This window comes from Notechis scutatus, chromosome Z, assembly GCF_049901735.1.
Source record: "Notechis scutatus isolate UNSWTSFEM ecotype Mainland chromosome Z, rNotScu1.2, whole genome shotgun sequence".
Taxonomy (NCBI): Eukaryota; Metazoa; Chordata; class Lepidosauria; order Squamata; family Elapidae; genus Notechis; species Notechis scutatus.
This window is the reverse complement of record NC_142025.1, coordinates 134,640,326-134,662,835: the sequence shown is the minus strand read 5'-3', so window position 1 is coordinate 134,662,835 and position 22,510 is coordinate 134,640,326. Positions and strand designations below refer to the sequence as shown.

General features: G+C 42.8%; 1 protein-coding gene across 4 annotated transcripts; it reads left to right on the top strand.

The window, feature by feature from the left end:
* RASIP1 (Ras interacting protein 1) lies at positions 1-20,405 on the top strand. Of its 4 annotated transcripts, none has more exons than XM_026682430.2 (12): positions 1-143; positions 2,510-2,664; positions 4,720-5,297; positions 7,112-7,482; positions 8,824-9,471; positions 10,664-10,701; positions 12,583-12,734; positions 13,157-13,272; positions 13,366-13,606; positions 15,108-15,280; positions 17,689-17,836; positions 19,806-20,405. In XM_026682430.2, the coding sequence occupies exons 2-12, from the start codon at positions 2,531-2,533 to the stop codon at positions 20,003-20,005; spliced, it is 2,799 nt and encodes a 932-aa protein (XP_026538215.1). In that variant the 5' UTR covers positions 1-143; positions 2,510-2,530; the 3' UTR covers positions 20,006-20,405. The 4 variants fall into 4 exon arrangements, with proteins under 4 accessions (XP_026538215.1, XP_087804080.1, XP_026538216.1 ...); XM_087947954.1 differs by having other exon boundaries at positions 1-151; XM_026682431.2 differs by having other exon boundaries at positions 5-95.
* Positions 20,406-22,510: the final 2,105 nt, after the last annotated feature.

Genomic DNA, 22,510 nt, shown 5'->3' with positions numbered 1-22,510 from the left:
AGTCATTCTGGATTTAAGTCACAGCATATACAGGAACACCATAGCAGAGACCGAAGGGAGGAGAAGAAGGAGCTTGGCCCATGGGATGCCCGAAAGTGAGTGATGTGCAGAGGACACAGCATCTGGGACATCCTCTGTAGCCGGTAATCACGTTAGTCTTTGACTGGGTATGCACTTGTTTGTCTGGGGGCAAAATTTAATAGACTATATAGCGTAGTTTCAAAACCAGGTTTGGACAGTAAACAGGTGGAAAAATGGGGGAGACTGGTGTGGATAAGGATGAATCCTGATACATAACAACATAATAAGTTCTGGCACTAGTATTTCTTCACCTCTAGTTCTGTCTCTTTCCCACCACTGTTTTATTACCAAATTCAGAAGTTGGGAGGTTGGCTTTCTCCTTGCACTAAACAATTATTTTGATCCCACATTAGATAATCAAGTCTCCCTGCACCATTCTTTACCTTCTGTCAAAAATATGTTCTACATCAAGTCAATATTTGGGGCAAGTTCGTAAAGTGAAAATTGACTGGGAGGAAAAATAGCCAATTGGGAATAGCAAACCTATTCTGAGTGGTAGATTGGACTAGAATACCTCTAAGATACCTTCCAACTGTGTTATCCTGTGTTATCCTGTTAAACAATTCATATACTGCACCCTGTATTATTTTCTTTTTTTAATCCAGGGGATGGGAAAACAGGAAAGAATGTATGATTGAAATATCTCTTGATTTTTGGTCTTGGATTTTGAGAAAGTTTGGTGCATGCAGAGCAAAACGTCTGAGTTCTGTGCTTAAAGTATTAAGGCTTTATGGAAAGGAAAAGGCTGATACACCAGCTGATTAAATAGGGAAGAATCGTGTTTTAGAGCTTCATTTTATGATTCTGATTGAAGCATAGGGTGGGGCCCAGATGGCTTTATCTCATAGGGTCTTCCCATTGTTTCCAGTCTCCCAAGAACTAATCAGTTTGTGTGAGGTGAGGCCCAGCTATTCTGATCCCAAAGCTGGTTATCTCATCTTTTCCTGTTGACGTAACTGTTCGATTCAAGACCTATGACTCATATCCACCATGGAAGTTCTGGATTTGTTCTCACTGCCTCTTTGATCTAGATCTGAATTTTGCAGCTCATGAAAAATTAGCTAATTGGAGGCTGGAAGATTTAGTCAAGGAAAGGATCTAGAATAGCTGTTGACAAGCTGCTTGACAAGATTTATTGGGCTATAAATGCCCAAGGGTATACGGGCAGGCCGAATGGCCAACAACAAGCTGCCTGGTAATTATGGGCATCATCCAACATATCTGAAATGCCCCAAGCTAGAGAAGGGCAAATATATGAATCAGAAGGGTAAGGACAAATCAAACTGAAACAAGGAATGGAGAGCAAAGTCTTTCCAGCTCCATTTCAGGGCTGTGCGAACTGTGTCCAAATAGGTACATATGCACATACATGTCACTACAATATATCTGCATCCTGCTTTTCTAAATAAAATGTTTAAAATTGATTAAAACAGGCCAGGTGACGTAGTTCAAAGTTTCAAATCTACAAGTTAGCAAAAGTGTAGGGACCATTTGGCCAGTTTGCTCATATATCCAATGTTAAGGCCAATGCTTTCCAGGTGCTAAGTATTGATGAGCAATGCTAGCACACCTCTGTCCACAGTCTCACTCTTTTCTTTTGCTTCTTTACCTAAAACAGACCTAGAATTAGATTAAAATAAAAGAATGCCATCCAACAGTCAAAGAAGTGCTCTTTGTAGAGTAAGAGATATGGCTACTCTCTCCTAGAGCCAGTCAAGCAAGACTGGAGGTGGCAAAGTAAGAGAAAGACAGAAGCAGAGAGACTTAACCATAGGGCTATCAGAATTGGCTGCAAAAATGTAGGGAATCATTAATTGGCAGCAAAAAGTCAAATAATTTTTGGAACTCTTTGCTGTCAAATATCTGGAATTTTGCAGCCTAGACCAGGTACCTTAATACCCTAATCGACTCACCAACCTTGCTACTCAAATTGGAATCCATCTGAGAAGAAGTTGGGGATTGTCACATAGCCAGATTAGTTTTAATTCTGTGAAATTCAAGATTTTGTAAATCTGATTTGTAAAGTATCTCTTTCATTTTTTCAGTCATTGTGATACACACATAATATGCACATCCCTGTCTTTCATAGCTTTTCTATATTAAAGCACAACAAACCCTATATTGTTTTAAGAAAGAAATTAAAACTGTTAATATTGTGCTCTATGACCAATGATCTTAATATCCAACAGCTCTGCTCTATATCACTTTCAGAAAGCCAAGGTTTAAATATAAAGGAAATAAAAAAAACTATAACTGCAAGGGGTGAGAAGAGCTGAGGAAGCTCCATCCAAATGCTGCACAAGCCACTCTGTTTAGGTCAAAGAACATCAGGGGAGGCCACAGTCACCAAGAATCGGTCTTACAGATTGTATTTTTCTGTCTGTTTCTCTCCTCCCCCACTTCCTCTTTCCCTCCTTGTGTCTTTCAGTAATTCCAAGTGTTTGTGATCATGTTTTCGGATGAGCGAAAAGACGGGAGCCCCCGCTTTGGGAAACTTCACTTTCCCGTGGGGCTGTGGATCAACTCACCAAAGAAGCATTTTGCAAAGTTGGGACGTAGGTGGCCAAGCGTGGGGTCCGTCAAGTATGTATTCAAAGAGAACTATTGCTGAGCTTTCCTTTAAGCTGCCTTGATATCTAAAATTCATAGCAACACCCTCTCCTCTGAATAGATGTGTTCCTATGACAATACCAGGCTTGATTATTAGTAAACTCAAGTAACATTGAAACATGGGGCTGTTTCTTACAAGGAGGACAAGATTTCCTCCATCAGTCAGTCAGGACCTCAAAATCCTACTCATCCATCAGATGCAAATATGTGGGATAGTTCTAGGAGCCAGGGCAATACACCATTATGTTGGCAAAAGATATTAGAGCAAAGACTGGCTCCAACTGAGGTGTGCCTGTCAAAAAAGCTGCAGTCAAATTCAAGAACTACTACACTAGAAGAGACCCTGTCAGGTAATCTGAACTGACCTCAAATTCACAGCAGTGTGTATGAGTTTCAGTGCTTGTCTTCTTAAGACATTGCACCAGTTCAGGCAAAAACTGTATAGATGGTCCTCACCATATGACCACAATTGGGACCAGATCTTCCATTGCCTGATTTTATAACCTTTTTTGCTACTGTCATTAAGCAACTCACACAGTCACTAAATGAATTTGCTTTTATCCATTGGCTTCACTTGTAAAGCCATCTGGGAAGGTTGTAAATGGTGATGATCATGTGACCCAGAATACTGCAATTGTCATAAATACATGGCAGTTGCCAAGCACCTAAAGTTTGATTGTGTGATCACAGGGATTCTGCAACAGTCATAAGTCACTTTTTTAGTGCCATAATTTTGAGTGGTCGCTAAACAAATGGTTATAAATTGAGGACTACCTCTATTACTGCCCAGGATTAGCTCTGAGAACCCAGTTCTTGGGATTTATAAAACAAGAAAAAAAAATCTTGTCCAATAACATACATACATACATCACAGTAAGTCCATTTTATCACATTTCTTTGCATAATTATGTTCCCTAGCATCATCTGGCAATAATTACTATGAGTTCCATGCTTTCAGTATGTCAGGTAATATTCTATATCTTATTGGTCTTCACCTCACTCTCATTTGCATTTCTTCCTTCCTTCAGTTCAGAAGAATAAGAGAAGCATTATGGATACTAAGTCACTGATTTTGAACAGAATCATCAAGTACTTACAACAAATGCATGTTCAAAACAGTTTATCCAGAAAATCATACAACATTGAACAGACAAAGCAAATCTCAAGGATCAAAGCAAGACTCTTATTTAGGGATTTAGGATGACAACTGAAAAAATGGGTAGAAATTATATTTCCCCATGATTTGGCAAAGTAGTACAAGGCAAATAAAAAAACTTATTGTGAGGAACCTTCTCATCTCTACATCTCCTTTCAATTATATCCCGTCCTTCCTCCTATCCAGGCTTGCCTGTTTTGGGCATCTTGTTTGTAATTAGCCTAAATTTCTCACATTTTTTCCAAGATGGAGGAAATAGTTTAACTAAATTATTGATTAACAGCTATATCAATAGGGCTGTTCCAGCTGTTTGTTGATGACATCTCTTTCCTGCTTATCAGCCATCAGAACTGCCATCACTCAGATTTGGCTTTATGGAGAAATTTCCCAGAGATCAGTGTTTGTCATTCTTGGAGTTGAAGTTTCCACGTATTAACAGTTGTCCAGGTTGAGAAATGCTGCTCTAAATGATGACAACCTGAAACAATTTGGTGCAATAACAACACTTTCTGTCCTGATTCTGGAATCCAAAGGTTTAAAAATGTAACACCTGGTGAAAATTATGTATTGAGTGGGAGACATGCTTTAGCTCAGTTCTCTGTATTAGCCTATTTGGATAAGTGTCAATATACTTTTTTCCTTTTAGCTTTGTAAAAGTGCTCATCCCAGAGTTGTTTCATAGAGAGAGGGTGGCATATAAATTGATAAATAAAACAAAATAAATCCCCATGAGCTTCCACTTCTCTTCATAGACCAAAATAAAAAGTCACTAATAACTTCAAAATTTATTGATTGATCTTTCCCCTTTGAATCTCAATCCAGCTGAATTGGTTGGGATCTACCCATTCCAAACCTATCTGTTCTCCCCTCAGGTCTACGTCCTCAGACACTGCCAGTCGTGGCAGTGAACCTGTGGAGATGCGCCCAGCCAAGAATAAGGCTGCGCGGCACAAGAGGCTTTCAACTTTCTTCCAGCGAAGTGGGGTGGGAGGGCCCACTGGTGGGGCTGGAGGCCGCTGGGCCAGTGAGAAGAAACTAGCGGATCTCATTGACCCCCTGCCTGAAGAACGAGTCAAGCCCCCGTCTCAGGGAGAAGTGCCAGGAGTCCTGAAAATTTACGGAGGTGACATCTCCATGGGTGCCAACTATAAGAGTGTGCTGGCAACCGCACGCTCCACTGCCCGCCAGCTGGTGCGGGAAGCCCTGGAGCGCTATGGGGTGACACAACCTAATGCTGAAGAGGCTTATGTGTTGTGTGATGTTGTGGGCCGGGTTCATGGCATGGATAGCTCCTGGCAGGCCCAGTATCTCCGGGCAGTTGGCGATGGTGAACGGCCACTGGTGTTGCAAGATGTGTGGAAGCCCAAAACTGGTTTCACTCGACGCTTTGAGATTCGCCGCCGATGTGATGTAGAAAGGATGGTCGAGGGAGAGGATGAAGATGGAGGCGGTGAGTGTTCTTCTTCAATGCTGGTCAGGTTTTTCTACTCCACAGATTCATGAGCTGTACCCATTTTTCAGACGTTTGTTTTTGTTTTTTGAACGAATTCACATTTCTGGGCCTTATGTGCAATTTATTTATATGCTTGATTTATATCCCACCTTCCACCCTGGCAGCAACCAAAATATAAAACCGAAATGGAATATATAAAGTCAGAGAGATAAATTAAAATTAATCCTACATTTTTACAGGTAATTGAAGAAAAAGCCTTTCTCTGCCTAGCGCATGACTAATTTGTGGGCACGGGAGTAGTGTGACAGACTTGAGTTTAGAAGGTTTTCACAAAATATTTGGTATTTGCTTGGAAATCCACCCTTATTAGCAGCTAATTAGCAACTGCTTTGAATTCCACGAACAGATAGTCTTCAACTTATAACCACAACTGAACCCAAAATTTCTGTTATTAAGCAAGGCAGTTGTTAGGCGAGATGTGCCCTATTTTACAACATTTTGCCACAGTTGTTAAGCAAATCACTACTGTTGTTAAATGAATCATGCGGTTGTTAAGTAAATCTGACTTCCCCTATTGATTTGCCTATTGGAAGTTGGCTGGGAAGGTCGTAAATGGTGGTCACATGACCCCAGAACAATGCAACTATCATAAATGCTGTAAGTCACCCAGACTTGTTGGATATGAGATCAGTGGCAAATAACCTTCTAAACAAATAAATAAATACATGCCAGATGCCAAGCGGCTAGATTTTTCATCAAGTGACCATCCAGATGCTGCAATAGTCATAAATGTGAACACAGGTCATGTCATTTTTTTCAATGCCATTGTAACTAAATGAACTGTTATAAATTGAAGATTACTTTTATAGCCACAGCAGATAAACCTAAATTATAGCCCTCTTTCCAAAATAGAGTCCAAGGCTAATGCATTCTCTCTTTCCCCTCATTCCTCACTGGCAAATGGAGCAAATCTCCCTTCCATTGCTTCATTTATCTACACCTGTGTTTTTCAATTTTAAGATGGGTGGACTTCAACTCCCAGAATTCCTCAATTAGTTTGCTGGCTGGGGAATTCTGGGAGTTAAACTTAAAGTCCATACATCTTAAAGTTGCCAAGTTTAAGAAACACTGGTCTACAAAAACAAATAGTGGGAGGATAGCAGCATGGAAACTCTTTGAATGGAAAACAGGTTTTCCTATTCAGCATGCAACTTATGACTACAACTGGAATCAGAATATCTGTTTTACAACCTTTTGTGCCAATGCAATTAAGTGAATCGTGTGGTTATGAAGCAAATCCAGCTTCCCAATTGACTTTGTTTTTCGGGAGCTGGCTGGGAAGGTCGCAAATGGTGATCATGTGACCCCAGAACATTGCGACCATCATAAATACATGCCAGTTGCAAAGTGTCTATATTATGATGTGACCATAGGGATACTGCAACAGTTTTAAGTGCAAGAACCAGTCATAAGTTACTTTTTTCAGTGCAGCTGTAACTTTGACAGTCATTAAAGAAATGGCTGTTAAGTCAAGGACTACCTGCATACTGGTGCAAAGGGAACAGGCGCCTATCACATGACATGTTCCTTTTATTCTTTTTCTTGCTTGGTTTTAGCCATACCAACATATTTCTAGGTACTCCAAAAAATACAAAGTACTAAGTAGAAAGTACAAAATACAAACTAATTAAATCTGTACAAAAGCAGCTTTTCTGAATTTTCTATGACTAATTTTTATTGTCATAGGTAATCTATGAAACTCCTGCACCTCTTCTCCTGGTTTTAGTTCTTTCTCTCTCTGTTTATCATAGGTATTAACTCTCAGTCACGCCGGCAACAATCCCGACGCTCCCGGGCTGCCTCGGGGGGCCACGTGGGCCCCAAAGAGAGAGCAGACAACCTCTCGCTCCGGCGCAGCATCAGTGAGATGAATCTCAGCACTAAGCGCCGCAAGGACCGCAAAGGAGTGCTTAGCATGGCAGTTGGTGAACCGGTGGAAGGGGGTCCAGCGGAGGAATCACGGTTCAAAGCAGCCGAAGAGGCGGAGGGCAACCCAGCTCCTTCAGCTTCTGAAGAGGAGGCCATGGATATGGCCAGCCTTGAGCAGCTTACTCAATGCCTCATACAGCCCCCAACTGAACACCCCTATTTCCTGCAGTTACTGGGCTACAATGAAAAGCAGGTAAATGTCTATGGAGATTCTCTGTCATCCAGGTCATGGTTGTCCCAAAGCGCTTTTTCAAGAGACAACTGGACTTTCTGGGTGTTTTTTTTTTTGAAGGAGTTTAGCTTCTCATCTAAGAAGCTTCTTCAGCCTTGACTGAAGAATTCAGCCCCACCATCCAGCCAGAGCTGAAGAAACTTTTTGGATGAGAAACAAAACATCTTCAAAGAAAAACCAGAAAGTCCAGTTGCCTCTTAAAAAAGCAACTTTGGGAAAAGCAGGTAAATTCACTTTGTTCAGCTTTTCATAGCATTCCCAAGAGAGGAAAGGCTAGGACAATTTCATCAAATAGAGTCCTCTTGAAATGCTGAACTTCAGCTCTTATCCTTTTCAGACACACTGATTGGGATTATGAGATTTTAAATCAAATTCATCCAGAGAATGCCAGCTAGGGAAAAGAAGGACTACTAATTTCTGCCTATTCACTGCACTGAAGTCATTCTTAACACGCACATTTACACATAGTAGCATTAAAGGGACTGAGAAGCACCTGGTCCAATGCCACAGAGAAAGAAAATTCATACGCACAGATACACTCACAAACACTCGAGTGCAGCGATTTGGCCAAGCTTCCATCTAGTCTAGTTATCCGTTCCCTTGAAACTGGAAAGTTCAGAATGTAATCATTTCAAGCTGCCATGTATAGATATTGTGTAGCCTAGATTCAGGGAGCAGGATTGTTTAAGTAGAATGGAGAACAAACCATAGCTGAATAATAGGGAAGTCTTCCACATCCCCTTGCCCCCCGCCCCGCCCCCCGTCTTCTTATCAAGCAGATTAAAACAGTCAATTGTCAAATGACTTTTAAAAAAACTTTGTATCTTCCCATAGAAAGAAAACCTATGGGATTTCCTCCCTCAGCAGTATAAAAATCTTGGTATTAAAAGAAAACACATAAGATAACATGCTGAACCACAAACCACTACTTAGCGCAGAACTGCTTAGCCTAGAGACTATGCAAACTGAACCAGTAGTGTATAGTTGCTAGTGCTCAACTTAAGTGCCCCAATCTCTGGGCATTTGCACACTCATTATCACAGGCAACAAATCTTGAGTCTTCTTTTGGCCACAAGCTGGCAAACTCAAATAAAAACCACACAGATTTCAAAAAGGGATATTTCATGCTAGTAGGGAGGCAAATGTAATCTTGAAAACTGAACATTTCCACTTGGGCCTGCAGGGAATTAATTAAATGGAAAAATTTTCCTTTTCACATCTAAATTGGGTGGCCTTTTCTCACCTAAACTGCACTCTTCTCAGTTTCTCACATTACTCTGCTCCATTTCTCCCATTCTGCAGGAGTTTGTGATCCACGTGATGACACGTCGCCGTCACATCTTTGGACGCCCCGAGCGTCGCCCAGCTCCAGACCAATCGAGTTTTGTGGACACCTTCCTGAATGCCCCTGACATCTTGCCGCGGCACTGCTGTGTGGTATCCTCAGTGCCCCCTGCAGATCCCAGCCAGCCCCGGAGTTCAGCCATGGTGCGGCCTTTCCGGGGAGCGTCTATCACCCACAATGGTGCCCCGCTCCATCGCCAGGTGGAGTTGGCTCCTGGAGACTTGCTGGGCATGGGGCAGTACTTCCTCTTCATGTACAAAGATCCAAGAGCTGCCACTGCTCCTCCAGCTTGGCTACCCAAAACCTGGGTGTCTCCAGGGCTGGTGGGGGCCTTGGCTTGCCAGGCATGTGGTCGGTCCCTGCAGGAGCGGCAGGAGGCATTCCGGGCCTATCTCAAGAGCCGAGAACCTCAGCTCCGCTACCGCCCCCAAGAGCAGGAGGCCCTTTTGGCTGAAATTGTGCGGCTGCAGGAAACATCCACTTGTAGGCTGGGACCTGCCTTCCTCTTTGGGCTCTGCCTAGAGCACGCTGCTCGGGAGCTGGAGCCAGGCCATCTACCCAGATTGATAGCCAGGATCGCTCAATTGGTGAAGGAAGCTGTTTGGGTAAAGGATTTTCTATTTCTTTGCTTGGGTCCTGTGATGTCCTTGATTAAAAAGAATAATCCTTTATTTCAGAAATCTTTCCTTTAGATTTATTTAATTACAGCTGGTTTTCCACTTATAACCAGTTACTTAGTGATTGTTGGAAGTTATGACCAACCAGAAAAATAGGAATTACAACCTGGATTCAAAGTTATAAGAGTTTGGTCACCTCTGCCATCACACGATCTTTGGGCACCCAAAAACATAGGTGTATTTACGACCATTTGCAGTGTCCCACAAGCATATGACCACATTTTACAATGGTTTTGCCAAAAATTGTCATTTACAGTTTCTGTACTCACGCCTACCCATTGGTCTGCTTAACAATGGCAATATTTGCTTAATGACTGCGGGTTTGCCTAATGGCTGGTGATTCACTTAAAAACTGTGGCAAAAAAGGTACAAAAACCATCATTATGGTCATAACTTGAGGACTATCTTTCAGAACAAATCCCATTCTCTGCTAGCACTAATAACGTTACCTAATTTGGTAACAAAACATCTGCAAGAAAACAGCCAAGCTCAGAGAGCACCAAGGACTTCTCATTTCAGCTCTGAGCTGCAATATTCTCCCTGTCTCAGAAGTACAACCCCGCTTTCTTTTTTCCATTCTGAATGTCATTAATTCAAATCCGCATAATCTGTGTCATGTTATATCTATTGTTATATGGCTATGACATTCTGTCATGGAATGGAAGACGGCATGACTAGTTTCCTTTAAAAAAAAAAAAGAAAAAGAAATACAAGAAAGGAGTACTGTAAGATAACTGGTTTTTAAGGAATAATTGCAAGATGCTACTTTTCTTGGCTCTACATAAAAAGTAAAGCATTATTTATGTTCTTCTTCCTTTCTTGCTTTCTAAAATTTCTAAAAATACTCAGAAGAGAAACAAGATCATATGAATGTAAAATAAAATATTTACATCAATAGCTGAGCAGAATTACATAGGTGTAGAACCTATAGGGAGAAACCTTCATAACTTACCTCCATATCAGATATCTTTAAATGAAGTAAGTGTAATAAATACTATTTCCCCATTGATCCTCCAGTAACTAACTGTAGAAATCTTTCTGGCTATCAGGTATGGGAAGGGTCTGCGACCAAGAATGTAACCCTCCCTAAATAATTTCATTCTCTTACTCTTCTTCCTAGGGCAAGATCAAAGAAATCAGAGATAGACAACCAGAAAAGTAAGTAAATTAATTATCTCTAAAAGACTGTTTTCCAAGGCAAATTAGGCTTAGTCCGTACTGCAGCTTGTTTTGAGTTACAGATGTTGAGTGATTTGAGAGATGCAATAGAGAAGTCTCTAGTCATTTCCTTTTATCGGGAAGCGGAGCTTTGCATTCCTGGCAGCTTAAATTTGTTCGTACCCCTTGAGAGCAGTGAAAAATGCTGCTCTACCATTCCCAGAGAGTAAGGTCCATCTGCTAGTCCAGTCAAGGTCTATTTGTGGAATATTAGGAATATCTTACTCTTAGTCTGAGGTGGCCCAAATGGCTTAGGCACAGCTCCAAGCTCTTGAAAAATGTTCTCATTTCAAAATAATGACCTTAAACATCTCCACAAGTTTGTGCCTGAAGATATTTCTATGACCCAAACGCATAATAACCACTTTCAGTTCACCAATGTTAGCATTCCCTCCAGATTTATTGAGATAATATCTCCCAGAATTCCTAGCCTTGTGAAAGATACAGGATGACATAAGTTGATTTAGTGGATGGTTAATCTTCTAGAGTCAATGTTACTCAACCTTGGTAATTTTAAGATGTGTGGACTTGAACTGTATGACTGGCTGAGGAATTTTGGGATTGAACTCCACACATCTTAAAGTTACTAAGATTGAGGAACATGGATCTAGAGATTTTTCTAGCTCTGTTGAAGTGGCCAAGTTCAGTTTGCTTGTTCAGCCTTCTGGGATGCTGTGATGCAGTTTATCCTTTGCCTTCTTTAGACATCTAAATAGGTGGAGGTTACTCTTACCAGTTCCAACCAGCATTGACATTTTTGCATATTGACTGGAGATTATGAGAATTGACTTTTAAGAAGGACAATAGTAAATACTTTGTTTAAATACACACACACACACACACACACACACACACACACACACACACACACCTTGGGTTGATAGTAAATGCAGAATGTTGAGATAAACAACTCATTGTTTTTTAGATCAAGAGGACATCTTTATATGGAATGATTTTTCCCATTTGTGGATAATTTAGGGGTGTCCACCTGAATAATTTTAAGACCTATGGACTCAACTGCTAGCTGAGGAATTCTGGAAGTTGGGTTTACATGTCTTAAAGTTGCTAGAGTTAAGATACCCCTGATTTAGTTCCTCCCATTCCTTTGCTGCTCAGCTCCTCTCTTACCTGTAAAGATTAGTTCTTCCCATTTAATTTAGGCAACTTTCATACAATCTTCACTTTAAACCGTAGTCCATTTTCAAATCAACAGCATTTTCAGGTCATACATAACAAATACCAAGAGACAGCAGGCTTTGTAGAAATCAGTAGTTATGTGTGATTCCCCCCCCAAAGAAAACAAAACCGCATATCTATCTGTTCCAGCACTGGAGGAGGGAAATTACAGGAATTAGAAAAGAATGGAACTTTTTGATACACAGTATTACTGAACAAAGCTATAAAATTACAGCATACCTAAGGTCATTCTAGTGACAAACAATTTCAAAAGAACAATTGCAGGTTGGCTGTGCTGAATATGTGTTGTCCAGATAAGCTATACAAAATATTCAGAACTTCTCAAAGAATGCAATGAAAAGTATTGTGTGGTAGCAATATGAAGACTGAAAGGCAAATTGCAAATGCACAAGTGGAAACCACACACTTCTGTCCTCTGGAAGCAAAGTTCACAATCATCAAGAAAGGCTGAACTTAGCATGAACTCTGAAAATGTGTAGAATGGCTTGAATGCAAAATATCCAGCCCAGTTGTTGTTTTAATATCCCAGCCAAAAGTCAGCTGCCTCTTGTTAGCAGGTGAGAACTTATTCAATCTCTCCCCATCCCTTGATGCTAATCTCTGTCACTCTGGTGTTCCTTGCAGCCAGCAAGATAAAGGAGAAGTAGGAAACCTCAGCATTGAGGAAGTGGCAGCTGACTTGCGCCCCCTCATGCTTTGGATGGCTAATTCGATGGAGCTACTCAACTTAGTGCAAAAAAGAGTCCTAGACATTGAGAAAGATCTGGATTTGGAAGGTGAGCCAAGAATCTTATTTTTTTCTAGTAGTCAAGGGAGTATTGAAGGACAGGGACAGGCCAACTATTTTTCAAAGATTCATCCCAGAACAGAGGGGTCAAGGAAATAGGACTTCCTGATTTCTGCAAGACTCATGTTATATTGACTCATGATAATTGCTGAGAATGGGGGCTGAGTGTACTGCCACTTCCTCTAGAAAAGACAAGGTTAGCTCAAGAAAGGGAATCATAGCTTCTGCATAAGTAGCCCAGAATTCTAAGGACATTCTACCAAACTGATATGGCTTGATAGCCATTGAATACTGTACCTTGTAGAGCAATTTGAAAATATTCCTTACATTCCTAGTTTCCACTGCAGAACAACTCTCGGTAGAACTACTACCTATCTGAAATATTATATAATGTTCTCAAACCCACTGCAGGAGTTTCACACAATGCATTACTCTCCAGTGACCTGGAGACCTGTGACGAAGCCATGGCTGTCTTAGATGAAATCATCATGTCCACATTCCAGCAATCTGTGTACTACCTCACTAAGGTGAGCAAGCACTCCCCAAGGAACAAGTCTGACCTTCCGACCCTTCCTTTTTTTCCAGTAGTCTTGGTGTCTAATTCTTTCCTCATTTGGCAGACTCTATACTCGGCCCTTCCTGTCTTGCTAGACAGTAACCCCTTCACAGCCATCACCGACCTGTCGCATGTGCCTGAGCTGAGCAGCATGCCAGAGGAAATCCGAAAGACCCTGTCCATCTACCAGGCAACTCTTGAACTCACCCGTGACTGTGACTTGCACCCTGTCCTTGTTTCGCAGACCTTTGGATACCTCTTCTTCTTCTCCAATGCTTCACTGTTCAACACCATCATGGAAAGAGGTGGGTCAGGAACAGTATGCAGACATTTGCGGGGTGGGGGGTGGGATACAAATTCGAAAGAGATGGGAGATGGGTGATTAGGGGGAAAAAGACTTCAGTATTTTGTGGAAGAAAACTAGATAGGTTCACTTCCATAACATAGGGCTACATGGTATTTCAGATCTGAAGACAAACAGGTACACTTAGCTGCATCTCCCTCCTAAAAAAACCTGTGTTTTTTTTTTAACTCTGACTCAAGCTAATTATAGTTTAACTTTCTGGATGGGAGAGAGAAAGATAGAGGAAGAAGATTGGCTTATTCATACAAAAGCTTTTGATATTGAGTATAGGAACCAAAAATATCCTGAGGCTTCTTGTAAAAAGGCAATTTTTGAACACCAAAACAGGTTGCATCTTTTATGCTTGCAAACAGTTTAAGATATATATATATATATATGGTAGCAAAGGATGATGCCACTTGAATTATCAGGAAATTTTTGGATGGTTGAAAATGGTGCAGCAAGAGGAAGAAAAGAATGACCAGAAACAAGAAGGTGGTTTTTTTTGTTAGGACAATGATGTGGAAGAACAGCAGGGAATTTATAGAAAGGATTTCTCTGGCTTTTGAGTGTTGGAAGGAAAAGAATCAAGTAAGAAACTAGAAAATGTAAGAATTGGGAACTTGAAGGTTCTGTGAAGGACATGGGCCATGATCTGCCCTAAAACTAAGGATATTTTCCTTGTAGTTGCATTCCCACAGCATTATAAACTAACCAGATTGGTTGTGTGTGCCAGGCTTCAAACTGACATTAGTCAGTATTACCATGTTCTGCAACCACCAGACCTTCAACTGAACTGTGAAGTATAGCATGTCAAATGACTTCAGGAATTTAGAATTGCTTTGAAGTGCTTTTTAAAAACTTGCTAATATGGAAGAGAGGAGAGGAGTGGAAGAAGGAAGAAAGAAAAAGGAAGGGAAGGAGGGAGGGGAAGAGAGAAAGAGGAAGGAAGGAAGGAAGGAAGGAAGGAAAGAAAAAAGGAAAGAAGGAAGGAAGGAAAAGAAGACTTTGGATTTTGAATGAATATTTTAGCCAGCTGAGGATTTTTGCTTGTATTGAGATCAAATGAAACAAGAATCCCTTTCTGTGAGAAGTCTGAATTCTCCAAGTTCTGTTTTTTGCTCCTGAGCAATGAAAAGAAATAATCCCATTCTGCCTCTCCCTGCTACCCAGTCGTCCCCCCGCCCCGTCCCCCCCTCCCCGCTCCAGCAGCTGCTGTTTCCTCCTATTTTTCTTCTGGTCTCTGGTGGAAGCCAGCTATTTCCTGCCTGTCCCAAAGTTCAGGGCTGCCCTTGGACGCAGCAGGAAACAAGCCTGGCTGCCAGGGGCGGTTCCCTCCTCCAGACGTGATGGGGGTGGATTATGCTGGGGATCAGCTACTTGGCAGGAAAGCCTGGGTTCAGGGATGTCAGCCAAGCTTACCAACTCTTCCTCCTTTCCTCCCGCCTCCCACCCATTTCCAGGTGGCTCCCAGTCTCTCTTCCAGTGGGCCAAGGCAGTGCAGATCCAAACCATCCTGGATCTCGTCCTAGACTGGCTGCAAGGAATTGGCCTTGGGGACATCGCCACAGAATTCTTCCAGAAGCTCAGCAACACAGCCAACCTGTTGTGCGTGCCCAAAAACAACTTGCTTCAGGTGAAGGAGCTGATTCACATCCCCCTCCTTTCCTCAAATGGGCTTGGGGGCAGCAGCTCAGCTCCAGGCCTTTGTCCACATTCAGGGTCAGCTCTGATGTGGGGCCAGATTGCTACATGTGGTTCCCGACTTATGGGCATTCATTTAGGGCAGGGGTCTGCAACCTTAAGCACTCAAAGAGCCATTTGGGCCCGTTTCCCACAGAAAAGGAAACACTGGGAGCCACAAAACCAACTTGATGTCACTCATTCCCACCCAGTCACATGACCACCCCCACCCCCCAGCCATGCCAGCCCAGGTTTTGTGGTTTCCCAGTATCATCCTTGTCGGATGATCCCACCACTGGCTGGCCCTACCCCGTGTCCTCCCCTCCCACTCACTCCTGGATGGGGATAGTTCCATATTCCAGGGCAGGAGCGAAGTGTCCCTCTGCTTGCCTCTTCTTCCGGCCCTTGTTGGTGCTGTGCGCACCTCCCACTAAGTTTACGTGAACTATGGAGGTGGTGCGAGGAATATGGGAAGACTTTCTCTCTGCCCCGAGACACTGACGCCGCTGCTCTCGACGCCTCCATGCTGCTCGCTGCTCTTGCAGTGCCTCGCGCAGCACACTCAAACTTAGCGTGCTTCACAATGGGAGAGACTGCCTCCCCTCTTCCAACTAGAGCCCATTACCATGTGGAGCAGTGATCCCCAACCTTTCTTATGCCGCGTCCGGTATCCCCAATTTTTTTATGGCGCGCCCGGTACCGCATTAGCTGGGCGCTGCCATCTTTTTGATGAAAAGTGCTTCCGGTGACCTCACCGGAAGCACTTTTTCATCAAAAAGATGGCGCGCAGCGCTCGGTGAGCTTTTCCGGGTAGAAATGGCTTTCTACCCGGAAAAGCTCACCAGAAGCACTTTTTCATAAAAAGATGGCGGCGCCCAGCAAACCAGCGGCCCGGTAGGACTTGTTCCACGGACCGGTGCACGTCCGCGGACCGGTGGTTGGGGACCCCTGATGTGGAGCATTGGCTGCAGCCAGCCCGGCCAGTGTCTCGGGCAGAAAGTCACACGTCACCCCCAGTGGCTGAGGTGCGCACAGCACCAACAAGGGCTGGAAAAAGAGGCAAGTAAAAGGGCGCTTCGCTCCCGCCCTGGAATACAGAACGAGTCTCTATCCGCTGCCATCACCCTTCTCAGGACAGTGTGGGGGAGGAGAGGGGGAGGGGCAGGGCCAGCCGGTGGTGGGAATCATACAACAGGGAGCCGCACGTTGCTGACCCCTGGTTTAGAGACTATTCAAAGTCACAAAGGTTCTGAAAAAAGTGATTTACAACTGATCCTCACACTTACAACCATCACAGCATTCCCCCAACATGATCAATAGTTGGGTGATTGGCAACGGGCATTTATTTATGATAGTTGAAGTGTCCCAGGGTCATGTGATGACCATTTGTCTTTCCAAGCCTGCTTCTGACAAGCAAAGTCAATGTGTGAAGCCAGATAAGCTTAATAACCATATGATTTGCTTAACAACTGCAGCAAAAAGGGTCATAAAATCGATCCTGATTCACTTAACAGTCACCCTGCTTAGCAACAGAAGTTCCAGCCCAAATTGTGATTATAAGTCGAGAACTATCTGTAAAGGGACTACTTACTATCAGATCCTGGTAGTCTTTTATGTAACATCTGATGCCTTTAAAGAAAATACACCAGGGAATATTACAAAAGTTTCCCCCACCACTTTATATGCAAATACAGCTGCAAAGGACTTAACCAACATAGCTGTGTTTTTTTCTACCCAAGTCCATCCTGAGAATCTCCATATGTATTTCTATATATTGAAGACAATCCAGCAAAATGTCACAGTAATAATTTCAGAAATGAGATGTGTGTGGGTTTGTTCTCTCCCTGCGTCTAGCAGGGGCAGGATGTTCTGATTTATAAGTAATAAATACCTAAAATAGGTGTCACTTATTTTTCTGAATCCATTCTTTAATAACACTATCCCTCCATGGGTATGGCTTACACTAGGAGACCAAGTAAATTGGTCACTTTGTTTTTAATGTCATGTAACCAGTAACTTCGTTTGGTTAAACCTTTTTGATCAAAATCCGTTTTAAAAATAGTGCTCCTGCAACATTTAGTATCCAGTGATAAAGGAAATGTACTCCCCCCCCCCACTCTAGCTGTTTTTATTCATAAACAAATCCAATCCATGAATCAATAACATCAAACTATTGACCAGCTATGTTGTTTTTTTAGTGAGGGGAGGGGGGTAATTATGCCTTCTTCCCCCAAAACAATGAAGCTACATTAGGGGAGTTAGATACAAATAATATTCCACTGAGCATGAGTCAGATTTGGAGGACCATCTTAAGGGTCACTGCAATTTTTAAAAAATATGTTGTATTCTATTGATATCCAGGCATCCTGGTCCCGCCTAAGAAATGATTATCCAGCACTAACACCAGCCCAGCTCCAGCATGTGCTCAGAAATTACCAACTGGGACCAGGCCGTGCATCTCCTGAATGCTGGAACCCACCTGAGAAGGAACAAGATGAGATTGCACACAGTACGTGAGCTTTTAAGTGTGACATCTTTAAGTTGTTTGCCAATTTTTAAAAACTTTGTAGGGGTTTCTCTGGCCTTTATCACCATATGCCCTTAACCAGGACACAACCACACCTCGATGATCAATTTTCCTCATGGCATTTCCTTATTCTTACCCCCAGCCCATGAGTGAAGCAGCTGAAATCACCATTAGGTTGCCAGTATAAAAATAATATTTTCTTCCTTTAAGCCCATGCTATTTCCCCACAGCCTCAAAGTCTATAAAATCTGTCATCCATTCTCTTAGATATGGCTGATTTTAAATAGAATCAAAGGTGTGTTTTGGGAGTGCTATGAGGTGGGGGCACACTTTCCTCCTCTGATCACACACTCATTCCTTTCCCAGCTTTTGCCTTCTTCATTAGTGCTTGATTTTGTCGGTTCCTTTCAGTCCTGCCACATCCCTCTTTCCCTGTTTTTGACATCATCATCTTTTCTTCAAGCTTCCACCAAGGCAGAGAAGAGCAGAATGGAGTATTTCATCTTGAGAAAAAGGCAGCCTGTTTTTCATTATTCATCTAGAACAATACACTGAAATGTATCTTTTCGTTCAGATGTGGCATCCCCATTACTTTCCTGCTGCAACTGGAAAACAAGGGAGGGAGCCTGAGCTGACGACTATTGCCCAGCTTTCAAATATTTGTCTGTTTCAAGCATTTCCCGGCCCTTGTGGCTGAAGGAGGAAACCTGCAATGTGGTAATTTCTGGTCTCCTGTGTAAAAAATAGCTAGTTATACTAATAAGGCCTGGGCTGCCTCCCTTTACTCCAGGAGTATTTCTGCCCCATATCTATATTATTAAACTTATATGACTCCCATCTCACTGTCCAAAGCACTTCAGATGGCTTACAATGCGGTAAAGATATAAGTATAAAAACATTTTTATGAACCTATAATCCCTCGATTCGGGGCAACTGAATGGAGCTGAGCATTTACTGGCCGTATTGCCCTTCCTGATGCCTAAGCAGAGTTTGCAACAGATATTTTTCTCTTTACATCCTGATAAGAAACACCTGTCGCTGCCTAGAATTGAACTCTTAACCTTCCAAGTGGGAGGCAAGCATTTTCACCTCTAGGCCACTGCACTACTCATTAATATTTTAAAAAAAAGATTTTATATACATATAAAAACAATTAAAATATAAAAACAATTAAAAATACCAAGAGTTAAATTTTCATGTGTTAGGAAAGAGGCAAACCAACCAAGGTAGGGAACCTCAGGCTGAAGTCTAAAGCCAGGCCCATGCTATTCTCTGATGGTAGATGTTTTGTCTACTGGTTGAAAGAAGCCCAGCAAAGATGAAGGGCAAAAAAAGTGTGACAAGCACACTCTCTAATGAGCACAGGACCATTCATTAGTGGCTAGGAACAGGACGGGAACTGGCATTGGGGCTAACACATGTTACACTGGCTCCGATTCATGCTGACCCAGGATATGCATGCCAGGTAGCAATTCATTAAACGAAGCTTTTCTTCTGCATTGGTATGTCTCTTTTCATTCAATTCTAGTTTGCATTCCTCCTTTCTCTTTCATTCTTTCACCCTCAAAACACATAAACTGGGATGTGGATATTAAAAATCGACCTAGGATAGATACATGAAAAATGCGGGGGGGGGGGGACATTGCCTCTAGTGAGAAATCAGCCCTCTCGAAATATTTCGTCAACACCAATTCAGTCATGGTTCTTCAGTTGGTTTTGGTATAGCAGATCATGACAAAATCTATTACGTTGGTGTTTGGTTTAATGTTTTTTCTCTTCCTTTCTTATCTCCTAGTCTTATGTGTAAAACTAAAGAGGGCTAGCAGTCTTAGGCAGCCAAACTACTATTCTGCACTAACATTATAGTCTCCTGGCTAATGTAACATCGCCATATGCTAAATAAATAAATAACCATCAACTTCGCTGTTTTCATAATCTTTATTCCCCCCAGGTGATATATTTGAGAGTTTCACCGACCATCCTCCCCTCATTCTTCCATGTGATGGCTTCCGCTTGTGTCTGTCAGAGCCTGTGTCAGATGATACTCTTCATCGCCAGCTGGTGCGCTTGCGCCGTTTTCTTTGGGAGCTGGAGCGTGAATCTCTCCCAGCCAATCAGAGAGCAGTATATGGGCTGGATCCCAGCCAATGAAAAGAGGTGCAGATGCCAATATTCAAAATGGTGCTTTGACCTCGAGAGGCATTTTTCATAACAGACTCTGGTGGGTCAGGCTGTATGGAAACCCTCTATCTGATTCTGGGAAATGCAGAATCACCTGAAATAGCTCTTGCTTCTTTGCATGCAGAATGGTCTGGGAAGATCAGCAGTTGCCCTGGTATCCAAGGTCAGAAAGAATAAATTCTTTGGCTTCTGTTCCAGCCATACCAACTGGTGACAGGTGTTGACTTCAAGGTGCAATTTGGAAATGTCTTTGAAAGAGGACTAACTTCAACCCTAGGTTATTATTTTTGGCCTTAGATAATACTGTTTGTAGCAAACTCTGTATTCTTCTTTTTCCCCCCTTTGCAATAAAATGATTATCTGAAACAAATGAATCAAGTATTTTAGAGTGGCAGGCAGCAACCGTATCACTCAGAAGGCGGAAATGTGGGAAGCAGGATAACTGGAAGAAGTGTATTCTGGCTACGTCAGACTCTCAAGGGCAGCGTTTCTCAATCTTGGCAACTTTAAGATGCGTGGACTTGACCAGCTGGGAAAGCTGGGAAATTCTGAGAGTTAAAAGCCCACATCTCCTAAAGCTGTCAAGTTTGAGAAACACTGCCCCAAAGTATGTTGATTTGGGTCTGATGAGGCTGTTAATGTGAAATATTTTGTGAGTGTGCTGGTCTTTGGTGTCTTTGGTAGAAGCTTACTATTGCTGGGACGTGCCTCTTTTCCATTGTCCCAGACCACAAGTGTGCTATCTTTGTCAATAGCATCAGTTTCACGACTGTGCCTGGAATTAATCTCTGAAATCTGAGCCCGGGGAAGACCTGTGAGATCATGCCCCTCCCCTTTCTGGATGTCCAACGAAGCTCCCAGCGAAGCGGTCATACCAAAGGGTGGTTTAGAGTAGCCCTTGCTTTGCACTGAGGATATTGCAGCCAAGGCAGGAAATCCAGAACTGTTCACCACATACATTATTTATTTATATCCCAACTTTATTATTTTAACAAATAACCTGACACACTTTCTCCTCCTATTTTCCCCACGTTACCCAGCCACCTTTCATGCCTATGGCAGGACTAGGACTCATGATTATAGAGAGGGAGATCCAGGTGAAAGAAATGATTGAGACCAATTCACCACCAGTAAATCAGGAGTTTTAGCTTTGAATCATGAAGCTCTGAATGTGGAGGTCTGGATGCCCACAGCCCCATTCCTTGGGGTGAGGAGGGACCATGCGAGGCAACACAGCTCATGCAAAGTCATAGATCAGGAGTCCTCAACCCCTGGTCCGTGGCCTATTCAGAACCGGGCCGCACAAGTGGTGGGCCAGTGCGCATGTGCAATGTGTATCAACCAACCATCTTCCTCTTAAAATGCAGGTAGTCATCAACTTACAACCATAAAGTCACGACGACGATAAAGTGGGTCACTGACTTGACCAACCTAGTTTTATGACCTTTTTTACAGCAGTTGTTGACTGAACATCAAGGTTATTAAGCGAACTCATTTTTCGCTACGGGCTTGTTTTGCCAAAATCTGAAAGTAAATGTTGGTTTTCTGAAAAGCCATCATAAAACAGTCACATGATTGCAGAAGACTGCAAATGGCCGTACATGCAGGTTGGTTGGTTGAACACCTGAAATGCAGAAACACTGCAAATGTGGGGAGAGGGCAACCGTGGGAACTTTGGAACCAGGTCGTAAGTACTCCTGGAGACTGTGGTAACTTCAAACAGTTGCTAAGCACATGATCATAAGTTGAGGATTACCTGAAATACAGTAAAAAGACTTGGCTCCCGACTATGTGAAACTCAAGAGGAAAAACAGGTCTGTATATGGATATACCCGCTGCCCTTGTCTATGATTTTTACCTGGAAATGCGTATGCATTTGAGTCCAAAACAGATTATGAGATGAGAGCCACAGAAAGCAATACTGTAAAGATAAAAGAACCCTTGCCTTGTCTTCTCTCCCCCTGCCTATGAATGACTGTGTGTTCTTACAAACACACGAAAATATTATACGCACGCACAATTCACCAGTTTCCCACACTGTGAGGAGAGATGACTTTTTCACATACGGCCAGGAGGGGTCAGTGTTGTTCATCCATACAGCCCAGGACATGGCACAAGCATACAAATCCAACAAGGTTTTAGCTCCTGTCCCCGTCAGGTCGGCATTGCCAGAGGGGGCACACAGAAACAACCACATACGCAGGCTCAAGTGCAGCTCCGGGGGAAGGTGGGGCATAGGTGGTGCCAAGGGGCAGGGCCCAAGCGGGGACACAGGCAGCAAGCGTGTCTGACTTTAAATACCCTGATCAGAATCTGATCTGCCATGTCAGTGAAATCCAGTGCGGGCCTCAGACAGCTGGCAACAGGTGACACCTGTTGTGTGAAGAAACACTGCCTGTGGCCTGACAGTAGCGGATGGGAAAGGGCAAAGGCAACGTAGCGAGACCCTCGCCACTTACTCTGGGTTTTGCAGGG